Source organism: Aedes aegypti, chromosome 3 (genome assembly GCF_002204515.2).
Source record: "Aedes aegypti strain LVP_AGWG chromosome 3, AaegL5.0 Primary Assembly, whole genome shotgun sequence".
NCBI lineage: Eukaryota > Metazoa > Arthropoda > Insecta > Diptera > Culicidae > Aedes > Aedes aegypti.
The window spans coordinates 78,997,915-79,019,371 of NC_035109.1; the positions used below are offsets into that span (position 1 = coordinate 78,997,915).

Below are 21,457 nucleotides of genomic sequence, written 5' to 3' on the forward strand. Positions count from 1 at the left end.
GGCAAACTAAAGTTTACGGTTGGTATAAAGTATGCCTGTCATAAAAGTATCGATGTTTTGTGTTTTAGCCAGCAAACTTTTGCCCCACACTAGATTCGAACTCTTGCCCCACCGGTGGGGCAAAAGTTCGTTCAGGACAATCAATTTTGAAACTGTTATAACTCAAAATGAGTAAATATTTTGACACAAGTTTGTTCAGCAAAATTATAGCCAATATGTTGAAGGTTCACTGTATGGTTTTTGTTTTGTTTCAACTTCTATTGTTTTCCTGGAAATTTTGATTATACCACTAAGGTCGAACTTTTGCCCCACCTTACTCTATTATTGGGAGAAAATTTGAAACGGTTGCAGATTTTTTGGTGTGGATTGCTCATCAAATCTTCCGGTCCGCCTCATAGTTACATACTATTTGGTGCTGGGTGTAGTTCTTGTTTTTCCAGCTGTATTGAAAAGCATGAGCATACAATCGAATCTTTCTTTACCAGAAAAGAACCGAAATGTCTATCGACGACCGGTGATTGCTAGCAGATATAGTGGAGAGCTTGTCTTGAAACGTTCATCGCTTCAAGCTAGTTGAAAAACTAAATAGGTAGACTAATTGCCTGTCGATCAGAGCCGAACTAGGCATAGATCGTACACATACATCTAAACCTGCATGTCTCCGATGTATTACAGGAGTAGGAGGTTGCAAGTTACTCAGGGACTTGAAAGCACATTAAGATGACACGGAAGACCGTGTTGTTTTCCCTACCTTTTGTCTCACTCTAACAATTATCATCAAGCTTTGCAGAAGCAAATCTCGAGTTTTAGTAAACCGATGAAGCTGAAAATTTTATGGATTGTATACTACATATATAGAATATATTTATTAATTTTTCGCATCGATATATGGAGTAGTACTTGAGATTTGCTTCTTCAAATGGATAGGGTGTTTATAATGACGTCCCGTGCGGCCTTATATTAATTTATTAGTAGATCAACACTAATGTTCACGGAGACGAACATCCTGAAGATGGAAACAATCAGATGCGCTACGATTAGGAAACGTAACAGATGAGAAACTATTGATACATTTATCAATTATAAAACCCCGTTTTCATGTTAACATTTTGTTTCTGTTTTTTTTTTTTCGTTTCAGCAATCTAACAACCGAACTAACTCTGCTATCTTTTCATTTCTTCTTCGTTGTATTTATAGTCCCTCTGGCACTAAACCAAGTGGCGCGCTGTATTTCCTGTACATTTGGCATAGTGTCAGAGGTGGTGTACTGTATAAATCATCTGACTTGCTATACAACGCGCTACTTTCGATATTGTGTTTGGCATGCAGGGAGTCAGTACTAGTGGTGAAGCGGAGGGCGCCATTCGGTTTAGTACCAGTGGGACTATATCTATTTAATGTATCTGAAACTTGTGGGACCGCTTTAATTCCGGCGCCTGCTTGTGGAAGATCCCGGAGTGCTAAACGGTATAGGACATGTTAACGGGAGAGGCTTGGTAGGTCCTCACCCAGCCCGTGTCTAGATTGGCGGATAATTGTCTGCCAGGGTGTGGATTGAGCAATTACAAATTACAATTACAATTACAAAATTTGAAACGGTTGCAGATTTCACCCGCCTGAAACGCGAAGCAACAAGAGTCGGGCTAATGGTGAATGCGTCGATAACAAAGTACACTGATAGGCAAAATAAAGTGCCCACCTTACCAGTTTTCGAATTTCTCTCATTGATTTGGTTCAAAAGTTAACACAGTTAAATCTTTTCTGATATTTTATTTTTGATATTCTTTTAAAGTTGCAATTACGAAATTTTGATAAAAAAGAATTTTACTCAAAGAAAAAGAAAATCAATTTGTATTGAAAAAAAAAATAGTGACAAAAAAGTGCCCACTTCCTTCTTGACCCCAGAAAAGATGATTTAAGAAAAATAAAAAGCAATTTAATAGTTAATGTGTCCTCCTTTGGCCTTAAGAACTTGCTGGAGGCGCTTCGGCATGCTTTTCACCAGGTTTTGTAGGTGTTGTGGATCTAGTTCTTCCCAGGCGCGCTCCAAGGCTTCAACATAATTATTTTTGTTGGTAACACCAGTTTTGTCAACCCTGGCATCGAGAATCGCCCACAAATTCTCGATGGGGTTGAGGTCTGGGCTTTGTGGAAGCCATTCCAACGGTTTAATCCGACAAGACCGGAAGAAAGACTTGGTCTTATTGGCAGTATGCTTCGGGTCGTTGTTCTAGAGAAATATGAATTTCTTTTCAAGGCCCGTCTGGATCAGCGAAACCTCCAGATTTTCCCGCAAGATGTTAATGTAGAAATCTGCCGTCATTATTCCGTCGATTTTCACGAGGCTTCCTACTCCACTCAATGAAAAACACCCCCAGACCATCACATTTCCTCCTCCATGCTTCACCGTTCCTTGGATGTGGCGCTCTGCACCACACACGAGCCCGCCGCTTTCGGTTAAATAGCTCGAGCTTCAGGAGCGGCACATCCAAGGAGCGGTGACGCATGGAGGTGTGATGTGTTGAAATGTGATGGTCTGGGGGTGTTTTTCATGGAGTGGAGTAGGAAGCCTCGTGAAAATCGACGGAATAATGACGGCAGATTCCTACATCAACATCTTGCGGGAAATCTAGAGGTTCGGCTGATCCAGACGGCCCTTGAAGAGAAATTCATATTTCTCTAGAACAACGACTCGAAGCATACTGCCAATAAGACCAAGTCTTTCTTCCGGTCTTGTCGGATTAAACCGTTGGAATGGCCTCCACAAAGCCCAGACCTCAACCCCATGGAGAATTCGTGGGCGATTCTCGATGCCATGGTTGACAAAACTGGTGTTACCAACAAAAATAATTATTTTGAAGCATTGGAGCGCGCCTGGGAAGAACTAGATCCACAACACCTACAAAACCTGGTGAAAAGCATGCCGAAGCGCCTCCAGCAAGTTCTTAAGGCCAAAGGAGGACAATACAAATTAATTTTCTTTTTCTTTGAGTAAAACTCTTTTTATTGTCAAATTTTCGTAGGTACATATTTAAAAAAATATCAAAAAAGATTTAAGTGTTATAACTTTAATTTGAACCAAATCAATGAGAGAAATTCGAAAACTGGTAAGGTGGGCTCTTTATTTTGCCTATCGTACGTGCGGATAGGCGGAACTGAGTGCGACAGGGCCCGCCTAGGAAGCAGGGCACGATAGACGGAAGTAGAAGAGAAAGATTCACCCCTGCACCAAATGCACGATGTACAAAACGCTCATAAGACCATAAGAGTTCTTATGAGCGTTTTATGGTCCTCTACGGGCAAGAGACGTAGACGGACGATCTTCGGCGACGTGCAAGAGAACGGTGTGTGGCGGCGAAGAATGAATCACGAGTACGCTCAACTCTACGGCGATCCCAGCATCTAAAGCTGGAAGGATACGCTGGGCAGGTCTATTGCAAGAATGCCGGACAACAGCCCAGTAAAGATGGTGTTCGCTACAAATCCGGGGGGTTCGAAATATATCCGATCATAGCTGCATTTCAGTTTGTTCGGACAATCGAATTATTAACACGTAATTTAATTTTTACTATTTATTTTCATATTTTACTACAAATTTTATGCTTCATGAATGATAAAAATATTCATCTATAACACAGTCAACAAGGCACCGACCACAAATGACGCAGAGTAGTTGATTTGATGATAAACCATGTACCAGATAATGTAAAATACGCAATGGGATGTAGAATTCTACGTCATTCGTAGATGCCCCGTAAGTCATTGAAAACACGTCAGTGGACAATATAAATAGGTCTGACCAGTTTGATCCAAACTACAAAGCTCTCTGAAAACAGTCTGTAAACAATGAACAATCTCCTTCGGACACCGCTTGACGAATCGCAATTATATTGCGCTCCGTTCCGAGTGTCGATTAGGCACCATTCTGCTCCTCTCCTCCGCTCACACATATATTCCTCTCTCAGAAAATACTGTGTTTGACTTGTAACCGGCGTGGACTGGTCGCTCCTCCGTTCCAGAATCATTTACCGTGACGTCCGACAGCTGCCGGCGGTGGGAACGGAGCATTCTCTTCGTAGATCATTACCAGTTTGCTGTATTTCATGTTTCGCTTAGCTTTCTTGACCTTACTTTGAGTTTCGCAATCATCGCTGCTGCTACCGGAAGTGGTGTCGCTGAGTGAAAGCTTCGCCGACAGTCCTTCCAGTTCGAGATCCAGATAGAGCTGCCCCAGCTGCTCGTTGACTAGAATAGGCTGAAATTGAGGGAGATTAGGATGGGTGTTCAAAGAGATTGAGTTGGCGTGAAATTACTTGATTGAGACTTTTCAACGCTAGCATGTCAGCGTCTAGGAGATCTTGTACCGATTTCTCGGTGATTTGATACTGATAGAACAGTTCCTTCGTCTGGCAGACGTTGTCCAACCAGGGAGGATTGGGACGCCGCTTCGCGCGGCTCGTTTTGTTTGAGCTGGTGTCCCAAACCATTTCGGTCGATTCTTTCTTCTCGGCGCAGTTACTTTCCGACGAGTTATCCGTCTTCAAGAAACTGGAGTAGAAGCTGGAGAAGCTTGATTCGTCCATATCGTCACTGATTTCCCACAGCGGTCCAGGAGTTTTGCTTCCCCTGGACCTAATCTTTTCCATATCTTCCTGAGGGAAGTCTGCCTCGACGTGCGAATTTCTCGGCGAGTCTGCCAATCCCTTCTTGGACGATTCTGAAAAGGCCTGAACAAAGTACAACAACCCAAAGCATTAGTGTAAAAGCATCCCCTTTTCTCGGCGACACCGAACGTGTACTAAAATCTGTAACGAGAGAATTTCTTGTTTTACCCGGTTAACAATCGACGCTGATGCAATACTTCCCATATTGGATCCGGGCTCTGTTTTGACCGAAGTGGCCTGCGAGGGCGGCCGTTGGAAGAGATGCTGCGATTGAGAACCTCGTCCGCCGCCGCCGCCGATCGATGATGGGATACTTTGGAGCTGTTGTTTGTTGCCTCCGGAGTTGGAGGTGTCGTAGAGGCCAGATCCATCGAGGAATCCGGGCTGCGCATAGATACGGGCCGGACCGGATTGGTTCGAAGGGAGTTGCGCTGATTGCTGTTGTTGTTGCGATTGTTGCTGCTGCTGTTGATAAGGAGAGATTGTTGGGTTAGTATTTATATAAAGGATGGTTTAAGTTATGGAAACTTACGGATCGATTGCCGGAAGCTAGTCCACACGGCGGAGGAATCGGTTGGTAAGGCATAGCATGGTACATCATCGGTGGATAGAGTACGGATTGTTGGTAGAGCTGCGGATGTGGATACATGACTCCAGCCATATATGGAAGCGTAATCGGGTTAAGGCGAGGTATTTGTAAGGCTGAACTTGCTGGAGTTGGCTGCGGAGGTGCCGGAATGTAGTACAAGGTTGGAAAGATGTTGCTCGTCGGCATGATGTTGGTGGTCGCGTTGCTTTGGGTAGCCTGTATGGTTGTAACGCTCACGGAAAATGGTGGGCATAGTTCGACAGCACGAGACATTGGGAACGCGTTAGAGACTGAAGATAGAAGAGGCGTTGCGGTAACTGCAGTAGTGGCAACGATTGACGTGCAAGCGTCCAAAATGGCAGAAGACGTCTGTGGAGGCTTTGGAGTTGCAAGAGCCTGGGATGATTGCGGTTGGTAGTCGCAGGTATTATCTGGATTGTGCTGATGTTTGAAGGTCTTGTGTATGTCTCCTTCCCATGAATGGGATGAACCGCGTTTAACTCCATGAGCAATAATGTTGGCATAGGTTTTATCCGGGGGTCCTTTCCTGTTCTTGTCTGTTACCCTTGCCAGAGATCTTGCTTCACGATGTTTCTTAAGCATTACCTTTTGCATATCATCATTGTGCTTGCAGAGTAGCTCTTCAGTCAACGTCGGAGGTTGATAGCTGCCCGAAGAGGTACCAGTATTACTGGTAGTGTTCGTAACGCTATCCATTTGAACGTTACTTTCAGAGCTGAAGTTACCTGCACTTCCTCCGCTTTCTCCTCCGTCGCCACTAAACCTCTGATCATCAATAGTTTCTGTGTTTGTCCCACCCGATGAATGGATCTTCGACGATTCCTTTACATTCATCACCGGTCTACTCTCGAAAAATCGCTGCAAATTATCGTTGTAGTTCAGCTGATTGTAGCTAGGAGGCGTCTCGGAGGAACTTTTACTATCGAAATATTCATGGTGAGGTGAAATCTCCCCGAGCATGACGGAATCTCTTTCGGAAAATGTAAAGTCAGATTCATTCAATAGATTCAGTTTAAGTTCCGGTTGCGCTACTTCGTCCATCAGTTCCTCCATGAATGAAGCAAGCGCCTTACATCGTTTTGTGACTTCCTGCTTAACCATGTCGGAAGGCTTCGCTACGGGTTCTTTCAAGAGTCGTAAGATCTGCTCTTCGATCATCTTTGCTTCCTTCAGAAGGTCATCTGGGAAAAGGAGTGGATCCTTGCAATAGAATTTCGATGCAAAAACATTGGGATTTGATGGACCCTGCTGGATATAATGATTTCCAATAACGAACTCCAACTCCCTTGACCACGGGTTCACAAAGCTAGCCCACTCCGTTTTGAGGACAATGTAGCAGCCGTTGTTCACCAAAAATCGATAAGGTTGGCTCACAAATGACGCTCCAGCAGTTTGGCCCTTGATCATAACCGTTTCATAGATATTCTTCAAGCTTGGCAAATCTTCCGGGTGGTACAGCTCCATGATCGAACGGCCTAGAATATCCTGTGGCAAGTAACCAATAGATTCAACCGAATTCCCATCTACATAATTCAACACTCCGTTGGTAGAGTGACGCGTACTGAACTTGAGTTCTTTGTCATGCAGCTGCTCGTTGGATACAGTGTAGACACTTTTGACCGGAGTTGCCGAAATAATCAATAGAATATTCCTTCCCGTATTCTTGATGTCTTCACTGGTGTCGTTTGGTGCTTCGCGGAAGGTCAATACCAGCCGATACGGCTCGTAGTTGACGTTCGTCCCTGTAACGCCGAATCCAGCGCTCTTCAAGCCTCTGTATTTCCGTAACATTACGTAGAGAGAATTTTTCTGATCTTTGTGGCCAACACCGTTCTTGGATTCGCCCAACGGAACAACCACCTTTGACGTAATCTGACTGGCAAAGGTCGATCGATCCTTCGGGTGTACAAAATCTATGAAAGACCGTCCAAGCCACATATCATTCGGGAAACCCAAGCTAGACGTAATACTGGGCGTTGTGAAAAGAACAACTCCGTCATGCATCGAAATGACGCAGCAGAAGCCATTCTCCGTTTCTGTTTTAGCGTTTGCGGGGGTCGCTCCTCCGCCCTGTACGGATTCTTGGATTCCCTGCACCTCTTCGCAAACGGCTTCTTGGTTCTCCTCGGGCGCTGTAACTCCGCAAGCCACTGGCGACGGTCCCGGTAGAGCACAATGTAACTTAGTGGTTTCTCCCCCGACAGCTGAATCCTGTACAGCCGAGACATCTTCTGCAAAGTCAAACAAAAAGAAAGACGCATAATTTTTATGAAATCCCGTTCTAGGAATGCTCGACCAACCACCAGGAACTCTATTTCCGTTCGATTCACCGCGACCGAATGGCTTACCTTTAGCTGTGGGTTCATCTCCACCGGGGACATCCGTATCGTCCACGTGACTCTGATTCTGTTGAGCTTCACCTTGTCCGACTGTGGACGCGTGGACGCTGCTTTGCACTTGTTCTCCCGAGCCCGTTGTGAAATTCCCCCCAGCTGTAGCACCAGTAGAGAATGGTTCCTCCCCCGCAACGCCAGTGCCACCCGGAGTGGGTTCAACAGACGTTTTCAACTTTTTCTTCTTGCGATCCTTGTCCTTTGTGCGCTTGGCCGGTGGGTGCTGGAGGGGCACATCAGTACCAGCCTGGATGTTCCCTTTGCCTCCATAGCCGCTGCTACCGGACGAATTGCTCCCGCTGTGCCGAGACTTGGAACTGCCACTGTAACGACAGGCAAAAGATGGAAGCAATAAGAGTGAGGTTGTTGGTTGGATAATCGAAGCTAAATGAACAATAAACTGGTAGGAATGATTAGTCCGATGCATTATCAAGTTGGGAAGTTGAACTTTTTCGAGTTGCAATTGTTTTGTGCTATTTTCAGATCCATGGCTGGTTATGTTTTTAGAGAACGTAACCGTTACGAAAGGAGTGGGACATGGAAATTTGTTGTGAAACAAAGTTTATTTGACTTTCCATTCTTCATACGCGGGGAGTTGGTGGAACATTATAGCGATGATTGCACAAAATTTATACTTCCTGTGGTTATTCAAATGGTCTTTTAATAGCTTCATTATTCAACAATAACAAACGGTACTACTAATTGCTAACGCTAAGCTTCACGATGCGAATTAATTTAATTACGCGCTAAACTAATAATTTGAATTTGGCGAACATGGTACAACTCAGGTACAGTAACAGTTTGTGGGCCATAGATTTTAAAGGACGATAAACGGCATGAAAAGTTTTTATGTTTTCTTGAAAGCTTGATTCAGCGTGGGAAAAGTGTGCTATATCTTACAGGACATGACTGACATCTCTGAACAAAATTCTTTAGAAGGTTCGAATTGGTCCAACCCTGTTCCAAATTTCTAATTCGGACCCGCAAATTTTGTCATTTGTTTGCTATACTGCCGTGAATCGCAAGTCAGTCCCATCTGCATTTTCGTCATAATTGAGTTGAGTTCAGTTTTCAACATCTCTTCCAATGCTCTTTCAGCTGCACTAAAGAAATAATATGATTTGTTCGGAAAAATTAGGAAAAAACTGCAAGTCAAATTGTCTCATAATGAAATGTAACCGCATATCAGTCCCACTACAGACTTTCGCACCATGGAACACCAAAAATGTAACTTGTTTTGATGATCTTTATATTTTTCTCGGAAAGATATCGTAGTGAAAAGCAAGTTGTGAAAGTTTCATAAGGATTGAAACATGACCCATTCATTGGGAAGGCTCACTTATATTCCATTACGGTGGTCCTTTAAAAAAATTGAGAATTTGAATGGAATAGTAAACACAAGAGTAAGGACTGTTCATTTTATAAAGTGGACACTTTGGACATGCAATAGGGTGATGTGCTAGTATCCATCGTATTAAGCATTGATCAGTGAGAACTGCAATTTGCCCAGTATTGCAGTGAATGATGCTGATACAAACCGATGCCAAACAATTCTTTCTCAAAACGGCTTTAGCATTGTACAATAACATTTTGATAAATCTTGATCTGTTCTTGGAAATAATGCAAAGAAAATGCATCTTACCGTATTCTCAATCCTACGTATCGTTTTCAACTCCGTCGCAATCAGTTTCCAGATTCGACTCACAACTTAAGGCTCACTGTGATGTATTGAGTGGTTAAAACACAACATATCAACGCTATAATAAAATGTTTCACTAGATTATATAGATCTACGGGCATCTCCCTCCATTCCTTCAGCATGTTGGAATATACTTATTTCCTTTAAAATTAATTGTTCGTCATCAAAATTCAGCCCAAACATATGAACACAATTCCTTTTGACCGTACAATTATGGCATTTGTTCACAGTACAGCGAAAACAACACAATCAAAGGAACCGTATTTTTACGTCGAGCGTCGCGCACACATTGATGCGCACAAGCTTTTTTTTTCTCAGTACGACGGATAGAACTTTGTTTACATTCTCAATCATACACGGCGGTTGAGGAAATTTCGTAAAATTTGATGATTTATTGTAGTTTTATGGCGTTTGATTGGAATGAGATCCTTCAGTGAAGAAGTACGAAGGTTTTCCATAGTGAAAATAAGTGCTCGGCGAAGTAAGTCACCCACGGGAGCAGGAAGAAACTTGTGTTGGAAAGTGGTGTGACTGATGTCGATCTCTAAGCATTTCTCTCAAATCGTGTTCGTCCATGCGATTTCGGTGAAAAAGTGTAAAGTGGATAATTGAACTGAAGTTATTTATCGAAATACATTAGTTTCATTGCATTTTTGGTGTACAGGTGGACGAATCATAAAAGATTTCACAGAACTACATTTGAAAAATGAATCTATGTTGCAGGTAAGTTGGAATATCCGCTGTAGTGGAACACTTTAAGTTTGATACGACGAATTGTAGCTCTTACGACGAAGTAGAACGAAACCCTATCTTTTTAATTTATCAATGAAATCGAAATCGGTTTTCCGTACATCGTTCGACTAATATTGTACAATGCTGTGGTAATAAAAAAGTTACCAAAATAATATTATTTCACACAAATAAGGCACAACGTTTAGAACGGTCGATTTTTGGAGGTTATCAAAATCAAGGATTATTAAAAATCGGCAGGAAAATTCGACAATTTATATTTTTTATTTTCAAAAAATGGTTGTACTTAGAAAGCATCATCAATTAGAAGCTTGCTAAAAAATATCAAGTTATTTTTGGAGAAGCAATTTTGCAGATATCATAAAATTATTTTTTATCAATTTTTTTTAAAGAAAAATATCTTAAATTTAAATGGAACTGATATGAGTAGAATTTTAAGGTTTAGAGTACGTCCAGACGGAAGTAATAATATAGTATTTATAATAAAAATAACTTACGCCTTCATAGAGTTGCTGATTTAGTCCCCACGTCATATTTTAAGCACAATAGAAAAACAAATAATTTATTTTCAGAAGACCACTCAAAGCACAATGACAATCATCAAGATTGGGAACACTGCTTGAATTAAATCAAATTTATTTTGCATGTATTATTTTCAGAATGTCTTATTCTGAGACTACCTATCAAAATATTTTAAGAAAAACGCTTACAGTTTGCTCTAGATCGATAAACATGCGTATATAATTTTAAAAGTATGGGATTTTTCAATAAAACGACCATAAAGAGTAAATTTGGTACCCAAGAATGCGGTTAAAACTCAAGATTTTGCTTTTTTTTTTATACATATATAGTTTCTTTAGTAATCTGAACCAGTTTTGAACACGCTTATTACTTTACTTTTTTGCTGGTAGTAAAAAGATGTTGTATCCGCAAATTTGACCATAAGGAATAGATCACTAAAGTGACTCAGCGTCAGGAACTGATGGAATATTATTGATGTTTTTAAAAGCTCTACCTTAAGTTGAATAGTAAAGGATACCAACATACAATTTGTTCATTAAATTTAGGATTTTTTTCATGCGAAAAATAATGCCTAAACTTGACGAACAGTTTTTCTTAGGAGTTTTTGCAAAAACTATTTAGTTCTTCAACCGAAAGCATTTTGTAAGTTTCTGTATTTTCATAACATTGTAGAATAATAGTTGAACGATGCACAGAAAACCGTTTACGATTTCATCAATAAATAAAAAAGATATAGCATAAACAAGGTGTCCACTTTATAAAATGAACAGTCCTTAATTAAACATCTCCTATGTCATCGTAGGCCACTGTTAACATATAATATGTGATATTTCATTAGGGCTATTGTCCTCAGTTTTGCATAAGGGTGATCATTTAATTTGTAAATTAAAAAAAATATTCTCAACAGATCTAACAAATCAACATTGTTTGTTATAGTATTGAATCATGATTCTTTATTGGCATGCAACTCTTCGTTAAGATATTTTCATTAAGGTTTTCTTTTGAATAGTTAAAATAAAACGTTCCAATAACAATAATCAGTGGATTCAGTGAAGCACAACTCTAACTGCCATAATCAAAATACAGATAAAAAAGGAATGAAATAATTTTTGACGTATTCAAATTATGACAATAGCTTGATGGGCGACGATGAAGGGCAACAAAAGTGTTTAGTTTATATTTTCAAAAGAGATTCTCAGCCTTGGGCTCCTTCATTCCCGAAACAAAAGTACGTTGCCTTCTGCTTGCTATGGTACACGCGATTCGGTTGTGACAACGTAGGCAATTCCAGTATTAACAATCAGTTCTCGTTTATTCTTCAAAGATGTAGCTAAAAGCTCCTGCTTTTTCTACCTACATAGAATATAAGTTATATCTAAAATGAAGAAAATCAAATCGGTAGATTTTTGTCTATACCTAAGCGTGTTCAAAATAGAAGCTCCAAATAAATTGTATTTCAGTAGTGAATAAGAAAAGCAAGTCGTGTGTCAAAAAAATTTATCAAGGCGTGTGCAAGCGTTTTTTGTTAAAAATGGAGGATATTCGGCTAGTTGGAAAATATCTATCTTTGTTCCCTAAATCAGCAAATTTGCCGACATACAGTGGAGTATTCCGGAAATTCATGTTTCATTTGCGAGCAGAGAAGCAAAAGCCTAGAGCTAGCGCCCAGTTAACAACACAAGCTATGAAGACATCATGGAACAAAAAGCATTTGAACCATTTGATCGACGACGTGACAGTGGAACAAAAAATCTTGCGATACTATGAAACTTGGAAAAGCTTGCAGAAGCACATACTAAGGATGTTGGCGAAAGAAACTGAAAAGAGAAATGAATTCTCTCATTCATAGCGGAACCTTTTCGACATCGCAAAGAAGTATAAACCAAAAACTAAAAAGGAGAAAAAAGCATCTCAGTATTTGCAAGAACAACGAGAACAATCCACTCTTCCAACAACAACTGAGACTGGTCCAACGGAAACTATCTCATGTAGTGATTTTGAGGAGGAAGCTAATCTACAGGCAACAGAAGAGACTAATCCGCCAACTGGCGAGCAGAAAAAGCAAGTCTACAGCAAAAGAAAACATTGACTGGTAGTGATTTTGAGTCCTCACCTCAAACCCAGAGTGAGTCCTTTACTTCGATCGGTACTATCGGCGAAGATTTACAGATACCAGGTAAGTGTGAATTGAATACATTGCAAGTATGTTTTAAAATGTTTTTCATGGATTCTAATATTTTTGATTTTTATATTTTCTTCTAGGTACTTAAAAATCATCTTCAACTCCAAAACCACAATTAAAAAACGTTATTACTGTCGATGTGGCTGCTGCTTTGGACCGCTGCAAAGTGAGTGATCGAAAAGCGGTATTTCTAATTTCATCTATAGCGAAATCTGCGGCACGACGTTTCAACATTATTGTTGAACAAGGAGTCCATTAGATATTCAAGAAAAAAAATCTTGAGCAAAAGCACCATGAGTTGAAAACAACAACTCCCATCCAAAATTCAACAGGAATAGAACAAGCAGTAGCAGTTTATAATGCAGTTGTCGATTGGGGTCTTAAAGACAGGTAAGTTTTTTTAGCTTCAATTTTTTTTATTGATAATTTCTAAAATATAACGTTCGTTTCTTTTACCACTGCATCAAACACTGGTCGAAAGAAAGGAGCGTGTCATCATCTAAACAATATGTTTAAAAGACAGCTTATTGGACTTCCCTGTAGACATCACATACACGAGCTGTTGGTTGGCAAGGCATTCAAGGTACTGCAATTTGAAACAGGACAATCTCCAAATGTTGAGATCTTTAAGCGATTTCAGATGGAATGGCACCACTTAGAAAAGAGTTCATACCATTCTGGTTTGAATGATGCGTTCGTTAAATCATCAATAACAGACAACGAGAGGGCGATTCTATTAGAATTTTTTGAGCGACAACTAATAGAACATCATCACCGCGGGTGGAAAAATTGATGAAAATTTTAAAATAAGAGACCAGGAGCTTTCCATAATGCAAGATGGATGGCTAAAATTATTTATTCTTTAAAAATGTTCCTTTACCGATACACTTTTGCGTTACATAAGACAGCTAAAGATGGATTAGCACGATTTAATGTATTCATTGTGAAAGTATATCTAAGAAACTGGTTTCTTTCTTCGTGTGCTGCAATGTCTGCAAACAATGACTTCAATTTGTTAAAATCGCTTCAAATTTACGAGGCTGTTGACAAAGAAGTTGCCGAAGCAGTACATAAAGGGTTCTTGAATCACCTGCAGTATTTAGATAGCAATCTCATCGGATTGTGTGTGTTTGACGAAAAGTTGGATGTAGCAGATAAGAAAAGAATTAGGGAAGCCTTACACACATCAGGTAAATACTTTGTTTAATTTGTTGTACCGAAATTATTAATATTTTGATTTTCAGATACCCAAAAAATTGTACCTGCTAAATCCATAATCGAATCAAACGACGTTTCAACACTCGAGCTACACTCGTTTGTACAAGGATGTCAGGATACTAAAAAAATGTTCCATGCTCTAGAGATTCCGGAATCCTTTTTGGAAACTGATATTCATTGGCGTAGCTAGGATTTTTTTCTGGAGGGGGCCTAGGGGGGGCCTAGCAAATACTTGTTTGACAGAAGTAATGTCGGTCACAATAATCATGAATTTCACAGATATCGTAAGAATATATTTATTTGTTATTTTGTCTCATTTCGTGGCACATCAGTGATATTTGTAAATTACAATTTTCGCTACAAATAAGATCCATTCTTTTTGTAACCCAGTCAAAAATCCTTTAAGGATTCTAGCAAAAACTCACAAGGAATGCTTTGTGATTCTCCCACAAACTTTTCAAGTATTCAACAGGTATTTGAATGTGCTTTGAAGACATTCCTTTGAGAATTCCTACGGGAATTTCTTCATGAATTATTTTTGTGCTTTAAGCGCTTTCTCCAAGAACTCCTTAAGCAGTTTTCACTGAGTTCGTCCTAGGATTTTCACGAAACATCAATCCAAGACTTTCTGATCGCACCAGAAAATTTCTCGAAGAATCTCTATCGAATTGCTTGAAAACCTCTTGAAGAATTCCACCAGAGAATGTATTATAATTTCTGTTAATCGTTTCTCCTGGAAGGTCCTCTACGTACGTATTACAAATAAATTCCAGTTATTAGTTTACAGTATCCTCAAGTTATTCATTAATAATTTGTTTAGGATTTTCAAGAATTACTGAAGATGTCTCCAAAAAAGGAAATACAGGTCAGACTCGATTATCCGGAGTATCGACTTTTTTTCACTCCGGATAATCGAATCACTAAGAAAAAAATTGAAATCTTCGATAAAAGAACTTAAAAATTATCTTTTTTCGTTGTTTTATTTATATGATGCGGTGGCGTAGCTAGAAGTTATTTCTAAGAACAGTAGGAGTCTTCACAAGAAAAAAAATTTTTTGATCAGCGTACACAAAAAACACTTTTTCAAATCACCCTTTCCTTGAATACGTTCAAAACTGCAAAACCATTCATATTGTATATAGCAATACAAAATTATCTCAGATTTATGCATAAGAATTAAAAAAAACATGAACATCAAAAAACAAATTCCGGATAATTGAGTCTAAAATTGCGGATAATCGAATCCCGGATAATCGAGTCTCCGGATAATCGAGTCCAACCTGTAGTACAAAACATTTTAAGAGTCTCAAGCTAGGATTAATTCCTCGAATTCTTCAGAAAGTTCGCCAACAGTTTTTCCAACTTTACTCCTAAAGTTTCTTTACACGATTGTTTGAAAAAATCGCAGCGAAAATTATCCAGACTACCTGTAATAAAATAAATGATTCCTCCAGGTGTTACTGTAAGGATTTCTCGTAATATTCCACAAGAATTTCATGAGCAATTAAAAAGAATTCAATTGGGAAAATGTTATTAATGGTTCCTCAGAAAAGTTCTCCGCAGATCATTCTGCATTTTTTCACAGATAATTATTTTTAAGATTTCTCTAAGATCAAGGAGCATCCCACATTCCTTTAAAACTGTCGCAAAAATATGTATTCATATTTTTTTTTCAAAAATGCCTTAAAAGAAATGTTCAAAGAATTCTTACATTCCTAGCGGAATACGTTCAACTGTTCGTTCAAAAACTTTTTCGCAAAAATACTCAATGATTTCGCGAGTAATTTGTCCAGGGATTTCTCAGAAAATTATATTACTGTTTCCCTAAGATTCTTCCGAAAAAATTGCCAGAGATCCATCTAAGTATTTTCCAGAGATTTTTTTTCTTTAAACCACACTAACGATTCTTTTGCGATTTTTACGAAGGAATTTATAATCAGATTTATTAAAATTTTGCAAGTTCGAGATAAACTTCTCAACAAATTACTTTAGAAGTTCCATAAAGTATTCATTCAGTTTCTGTAAATAACTCCATTTTATTTTTCTAAGGATTCTTCTGTGAATTACATTTAAAAATTTATTTACTCTCAATTTTTGGCTCAAAAAGTACTCCAGGTATATCACAATATTTTTTTAGGGATTGCTTTTGAAATTCCTCTGTGAATCACACCATATCAGATTTCTAGTGGAACACATCCAAAAAAGGTTTGAATGAACTTTGTTGGTAAATTTTTAAATAATTGGAGCTTGAATACAATTCGAAAAAATCTACTAAATTCCTGTCATAAAATTCAACAAGTAAACAACAGAGTTTCTGAAACTTGTTGACAATGTACCTCATAGAAAAACTTAAGTAACCCTTGTAGGGTTAACTACAAAAAATCTTGTTCTTTTCTATTATGTTTTATAATAAAAAAAATAATGGTGTTGAAACGGATTTAATTTTCACTGAAACAAAAATCTTAGATAATATTTTGCATGAAATCCCAAGTTTCATGATACTATGGTTAATATATTGATGTAGAACCTATTTTTCCTACCATTATAAATTCCAAACTAACATTTTTGAAGGGTCTTTTATCGATTATTTTGTAGTACTGTAGAAGTTTAACGTCAAAAATGCCGGTATTCAAAAAAATAATACCTAAGAAGTATAATAGTAAATTCATAATGTAAGATTTGACTGATTTTAAATGGTAGGAGAAACTTTTGCATTACTTTTAAATTTTTTTGAGGAATTTCTTTATGGAATTTCAGAAATCAGGAACCACACGTATGGAAAATCTGAAATTTTTTGAAACTCCTATAATTTACCTTTTCATAGATTATTTAAAATATTGCATTTTGAAGTATGGAAGGATTTTCGCACGAAGTTCTTCATACCGTCATGCGAAGGAAGGAGAAACAACAAAATATTGAAGCTGGTTGAACAATAGATGGGCAGAGGTACAATGAAAGGTAATTTATAAATTTCTTCCTAGATGTAAATTACAGGATAGTTCAAACCTCTTTAATGAATTTACAAATAAACCAAATTTCTCAATAAGTTCCTTCACTCTTCCTTAGAAACTTTCCTTCCTTTCTTCTAGTTTCCTAGAATTCTGCCTGAAAGTCTATAGAAATTCCGCCCACGTATCACACGAAAATTCAAACCAAGAATATGGATTTTGCCAATAATTGGTAAAATTCTTTCTAAAGAAGTGTTTTAAAGATGATCAATATAAATTTCTTTATGAATATCTAAGTGAATATCCTAATAAATCTTTTCCCCCTTCCCACTTTCTTTGCTACATGTTTCTCTACAGATTCCTATACTACAATGCTAATTTCGGAAACAAAAGTTTTTCTGGGGTTTTTTAACCAATTTTACCTGAAGATTCAAAAGCAAGAGACATTTCAAAAACATTTTTTCCAATTCTTGAATAATCCAGAGATTTGAAGCAAAATGTTTAGAAAAAAACATTGAAGAATTTTTGACGCAATTCACGACGTATTTTGGAGAGATTTTTTAAGGACTTCGTGGAAGAATTTGTTATAATTGAAATCAAAAAGCGAATTTAATACTGGAATGAAACACTATGGTTAATTTGGTACATTTTGTAACACCAGCAGGTGAATTCCGGCGCACATTTACTTCGAAGAGAAGAAATTTTCTTCCATAATCCACCAGCAACAAAATTTTCTTTTCTTTGAAGAAAATACGCGCCGGAATATGCCTACAGGTCTGCCATTTATCTGAAGTAAACTTGGCCATGCCGAAATTCCTTGAAAGTTTAGCCTTATTTTACGACAAAAATTCCAGCTATGTATTGCCTGAGAAAATCCTTAAATAATTTTGTCTATTGTTCAATATTTTTTTCGGAAATTATACGAGTTGAAGTTAATATATGGATTTCTTTATTGAATTGTCTGAAGGGAAATCATCATCACAGGATATCTCGAGCAGGGTATCCTCCAGAATCATGAGAAATCAGAATGTAGCGAATATGCTGCTTTATGCTGAAACATACAACAAGTAGCTAGCTCTAACAGTAACCAATCGCACGACAACCAGACTGTTCAGATTTCGGTTGACGCGAGATTCACTGAAGTCAGCACCGCCACGCTGATGCTGTGTTGGAAGAGCAAGGTTTTCTCAGTATAGTTGTACAACATAAAATAACGTAATTCCTGAAGAAATTTTTGTCAATATCAAGAGTCATATACATTGGTTCAGAAAATTTTGCTTCATGTTATTTCTTTTATTATCATCCAAAATTCTGGGGGGGCCTGGATGATTCTGGAGGGGGCCAGGCCCCCCTGGCCCCCCCTGTTCCTACGCCAATGCTGATATTACGCAGTGGAATTGAAAAAAAGAATATGAAGATGCCAAAAGACGTATTCAAAGTTTGGAAGTAGTAAATGACAATGCGGAACGAGGTATTGCATTAATTAAAACATATAATTCGAAATTGTCAACCGATGAAAATCAGAAACAGTTCATTTTGCAATTAGTCGAAGAACATCGAAAAATGTATAAAAGTCCAAACGAATCAGATGTAATTTAGGAAATATATATTTTTAATATCACAATTCCTTTCCTCTCCCTTTTGTTGCTTACCTTATTGCTACTACAACCATTGCAAAATCTAACAGTTTCCCATTTTAAGGGCCCCGGGGTTACAGTTCAGAGCCTTCTCACCAATAACTCTGATTTTTTTTTTATCTGAGCTTGCACAGATGGAAATGAAAATCACGCAAAACTTTTCAAAAGGACCTTTGTAACAATGAGAGGCTTTCTAGAAAACTCTTTTGTTGTTAACTAAGTTATCTTTACATTTTCCGTCGAACATTACGCAAATATTATGTAGTAGTCCACACCATAATCTTTCGGTCTGTAGATATTAAGGTTGAAATTTTTACAATGACACCATAATTAAGGAAAGTGGACGAGACTTTTGCGAGATATCATGGTTTCAAACTATAGGAAAAATGATGCACCCTAATGGAAAATGAGATAAACTCCCTAATGAAATATGTTAACAATGTCCTACGATGATGTCGCATATCAAATGGAACTAGAGGCGCATGAATTCAGAGGAATTTAAAGCCTCTCTGAACAAAAATGAAGACAATGACCTACGATTATAAACGAGGTGTTAAAATACTATTGTGCTAAAAAAAAGGATCAAATTCAAAATTTCTTGATTATTTTTTTAATTTTCGGCAAACACCAATGGAATATAAGTGAGCCACCCTAATAAAATATCACGAATCTAATAAAGGAAATGCCCTACGATGATGAAAGCAGGGTGTCTACTACCTGGAAAAACCTGGAAAACCTGGAATTATCAGGGAATTTTATTCAACCTGGAAAAACCTGGAATTTTCAGGGAATTTCGGCCCCACTCAGGGAAATTATTTTGAAACAGTAATAGATGGTATGAAATGTCGTTTTTGTGACAAAGAATGTCCTCAATTAAAAAATTATCGGCTGCGCCGCTATCAAAACGCTAGTTGACATGTTCAGTATTTTCAACGATTTTTAATTAATCAGCGTAAAACATGTTTCGACAAGGACACTTAAGATTAACAAATTGGTAAAGGCAAGTACAGCTCCAATTAGGTGTCGTTAGGATGGCCTCAAACGGCCAATCTACAAGAAAGGGCACAGACTGGAGTGTGCCAATTACAGTGAGGAATTACCCTGCTGAAATCGGCGTACATAATTCTGTACACACGCATCCTGTTTAAAAGACTAATACCGCTCGAAGAGACCTGCTTTTCGCGAGGGTCGCTCGACAACGGACCAGATGTTTACATTGCGAATGATCCTAGATAAATTCCGGGAGTATAACTTGTGGATTCACCATTTGTTCATTGATTTCAAGGCGGCGTACGATTCAACGAAAAGAAATGAAAAGTGGCAGATAATGTCTGAACATGCTTTTCTGATGAAATTAATAAGGCTAATACGTGCTACGCTGAATGGTTCGAAATCAAGTGTTTGGATTGCAGACGAGCTGTCAACCTCGTTTGTAACGTAAGGGACCGTCCATAACTGACGTAGCATTTTTTCACTGGTTTTTTACTCCCCCCTCCCCCATCGTAGCATTTAGTCACAAATGCTGATACCCCCCCTTGAAAAATACGTAGCATATCTAGCAACCCCCCCTATCATTTTTTTATTTGTTTTTTTTTTCAGTGATTGTTTTAGCCCAAAAAGCATAAAAATCCGGAAATTCAAAACAAAGTTTGATAACAATTGATATTAATTACTGACAGAAACGTCAGGATAATCTGATGAATAAAAGTTTGATATACCATAGTGCTCAAAAGTCATTTGGAAAACAGTTTAAACATTATTATTATCATTTAACCCTTTGGGGCCGGCGCGGTCATATATGACCGCAGTACAAAAAAGGCTGTAAAAAAAGAACCAATGAACAAATGTATATACTGTCTTCGGCAAAATTGTCCCAAATATACTCTTTTATCCGAGAAAAATATGAAGTATATACCTTTATGACCTAATTGACAACCTAGAACATCCTGAACATCCTGAAGTTTGGAAAATTTAACTATAAGTACATACGAAGCGTGAAATGCTGTTTGTGAACATAAATGATGTTCAGGCTAGATAATACAGAATTACTCTTTTAACAAAAACACTATTTCACTTGCTTTGCTATGTCCTGGGATGTTCTAGAACGTCCAAACTGTCCTGAAGCACACTCTTTGAAATCTACAACCGTAACAGTAATTGTTTGGGTTAAAAACAATAACATTACAAATTCAAATAGAATCTACCAACCTCTGAGAATCTCAAGAGCTATTTCAAGGAACGTTTGGGATATTCCAGGCCCTTCAAATTACCCTGGAGTTCAGAACTTCAGGTCTACACTTGTTCCAGTAGTTATTCTAGCTAAACTGAGTGAAGTTATATAATCTACAATGTTTACTGAACCTTGTCACGGATCAAAAGGCTACTTCAAGAAACGTTTGAGGTATTCCAGGCCCTCCAAATTACCCTGGAAATCTGAATTTCATGTCTACATTTATGCCAGTAGTATTTCTTGCTAAACTGGGTGAAGTTATATAATCTACCATGTTCACTGAACTTTCGCACGTATCAATAGGATGTTTTAAAGAACGTTTGGAGTATTTCAAGCCCTTCAAATTACCCTGGAGTTCAAAACTTCAGGGCTACACTTCAAGGAACGATTGGGATATTATAGGTGCTCCAAATTACCCTGGAGTTCAGAACTTCAGGTCTACACTTATTCCAGTATTTTTTCTTGCTAAACTGAGTAAATATATATAACTTACCAAGTTTACTGAACCTTGTCACGGATCAATAGGCTAATTCAAGGAACGTTTGGGGTATTCTAGGCCCTCCAAATTACCCTAGTGTTCGTAACTTCAGGTTTACATTTGTTT

The 21,457-nt window shown here is 38.3% G+C and overlaps 1 protein-coding gene across 4 annotated transcripts in view; it reads right to left on the minus strand.

Moving 5' to 3' along the window:
* Positions 1-3,562: 3,562 nt before the first annotated feature.
* LOC5570169 (period circadian protein) overlaps positions 3,563-21,457 on the minus strand; it is a 32,226-nt gene continuing 14,331 nt past the window's right edge. The window contains exons 3-7 of one of the 4 annotated variants that reach the window (XM_021854834.1): positions 7,623-7,990; positions 5,197-7,505; positions 4,833-5,129; positions 4,314-4,727; positions 3,563-4,255 (exon numbers count right to left, since the gene is read on the minus strand). In XM_021854834.1, the coding sequence (XP_021710526.1) occupies positions 4,022-4,255; positions 4,314-4,727; positions 4,833-5,129; positions 5,197-7,505; positions 7,623-7,990 (3,622 nt within the window). In that variant the 3' untranslated portion in view covers positions 3,563-4,021. Of the gene's footprint in view, positions 4,256-4,313; positions 4,806-4,832; positions 5,130-5,196; positions 7,506-7,622; positions 7,991-21,457 lie in introns of those variants that run through there. The other 3 variants (XM_021854835.1, XM_021854836.1, XM_021854837.1) reach the window with 3 other exon arrangements.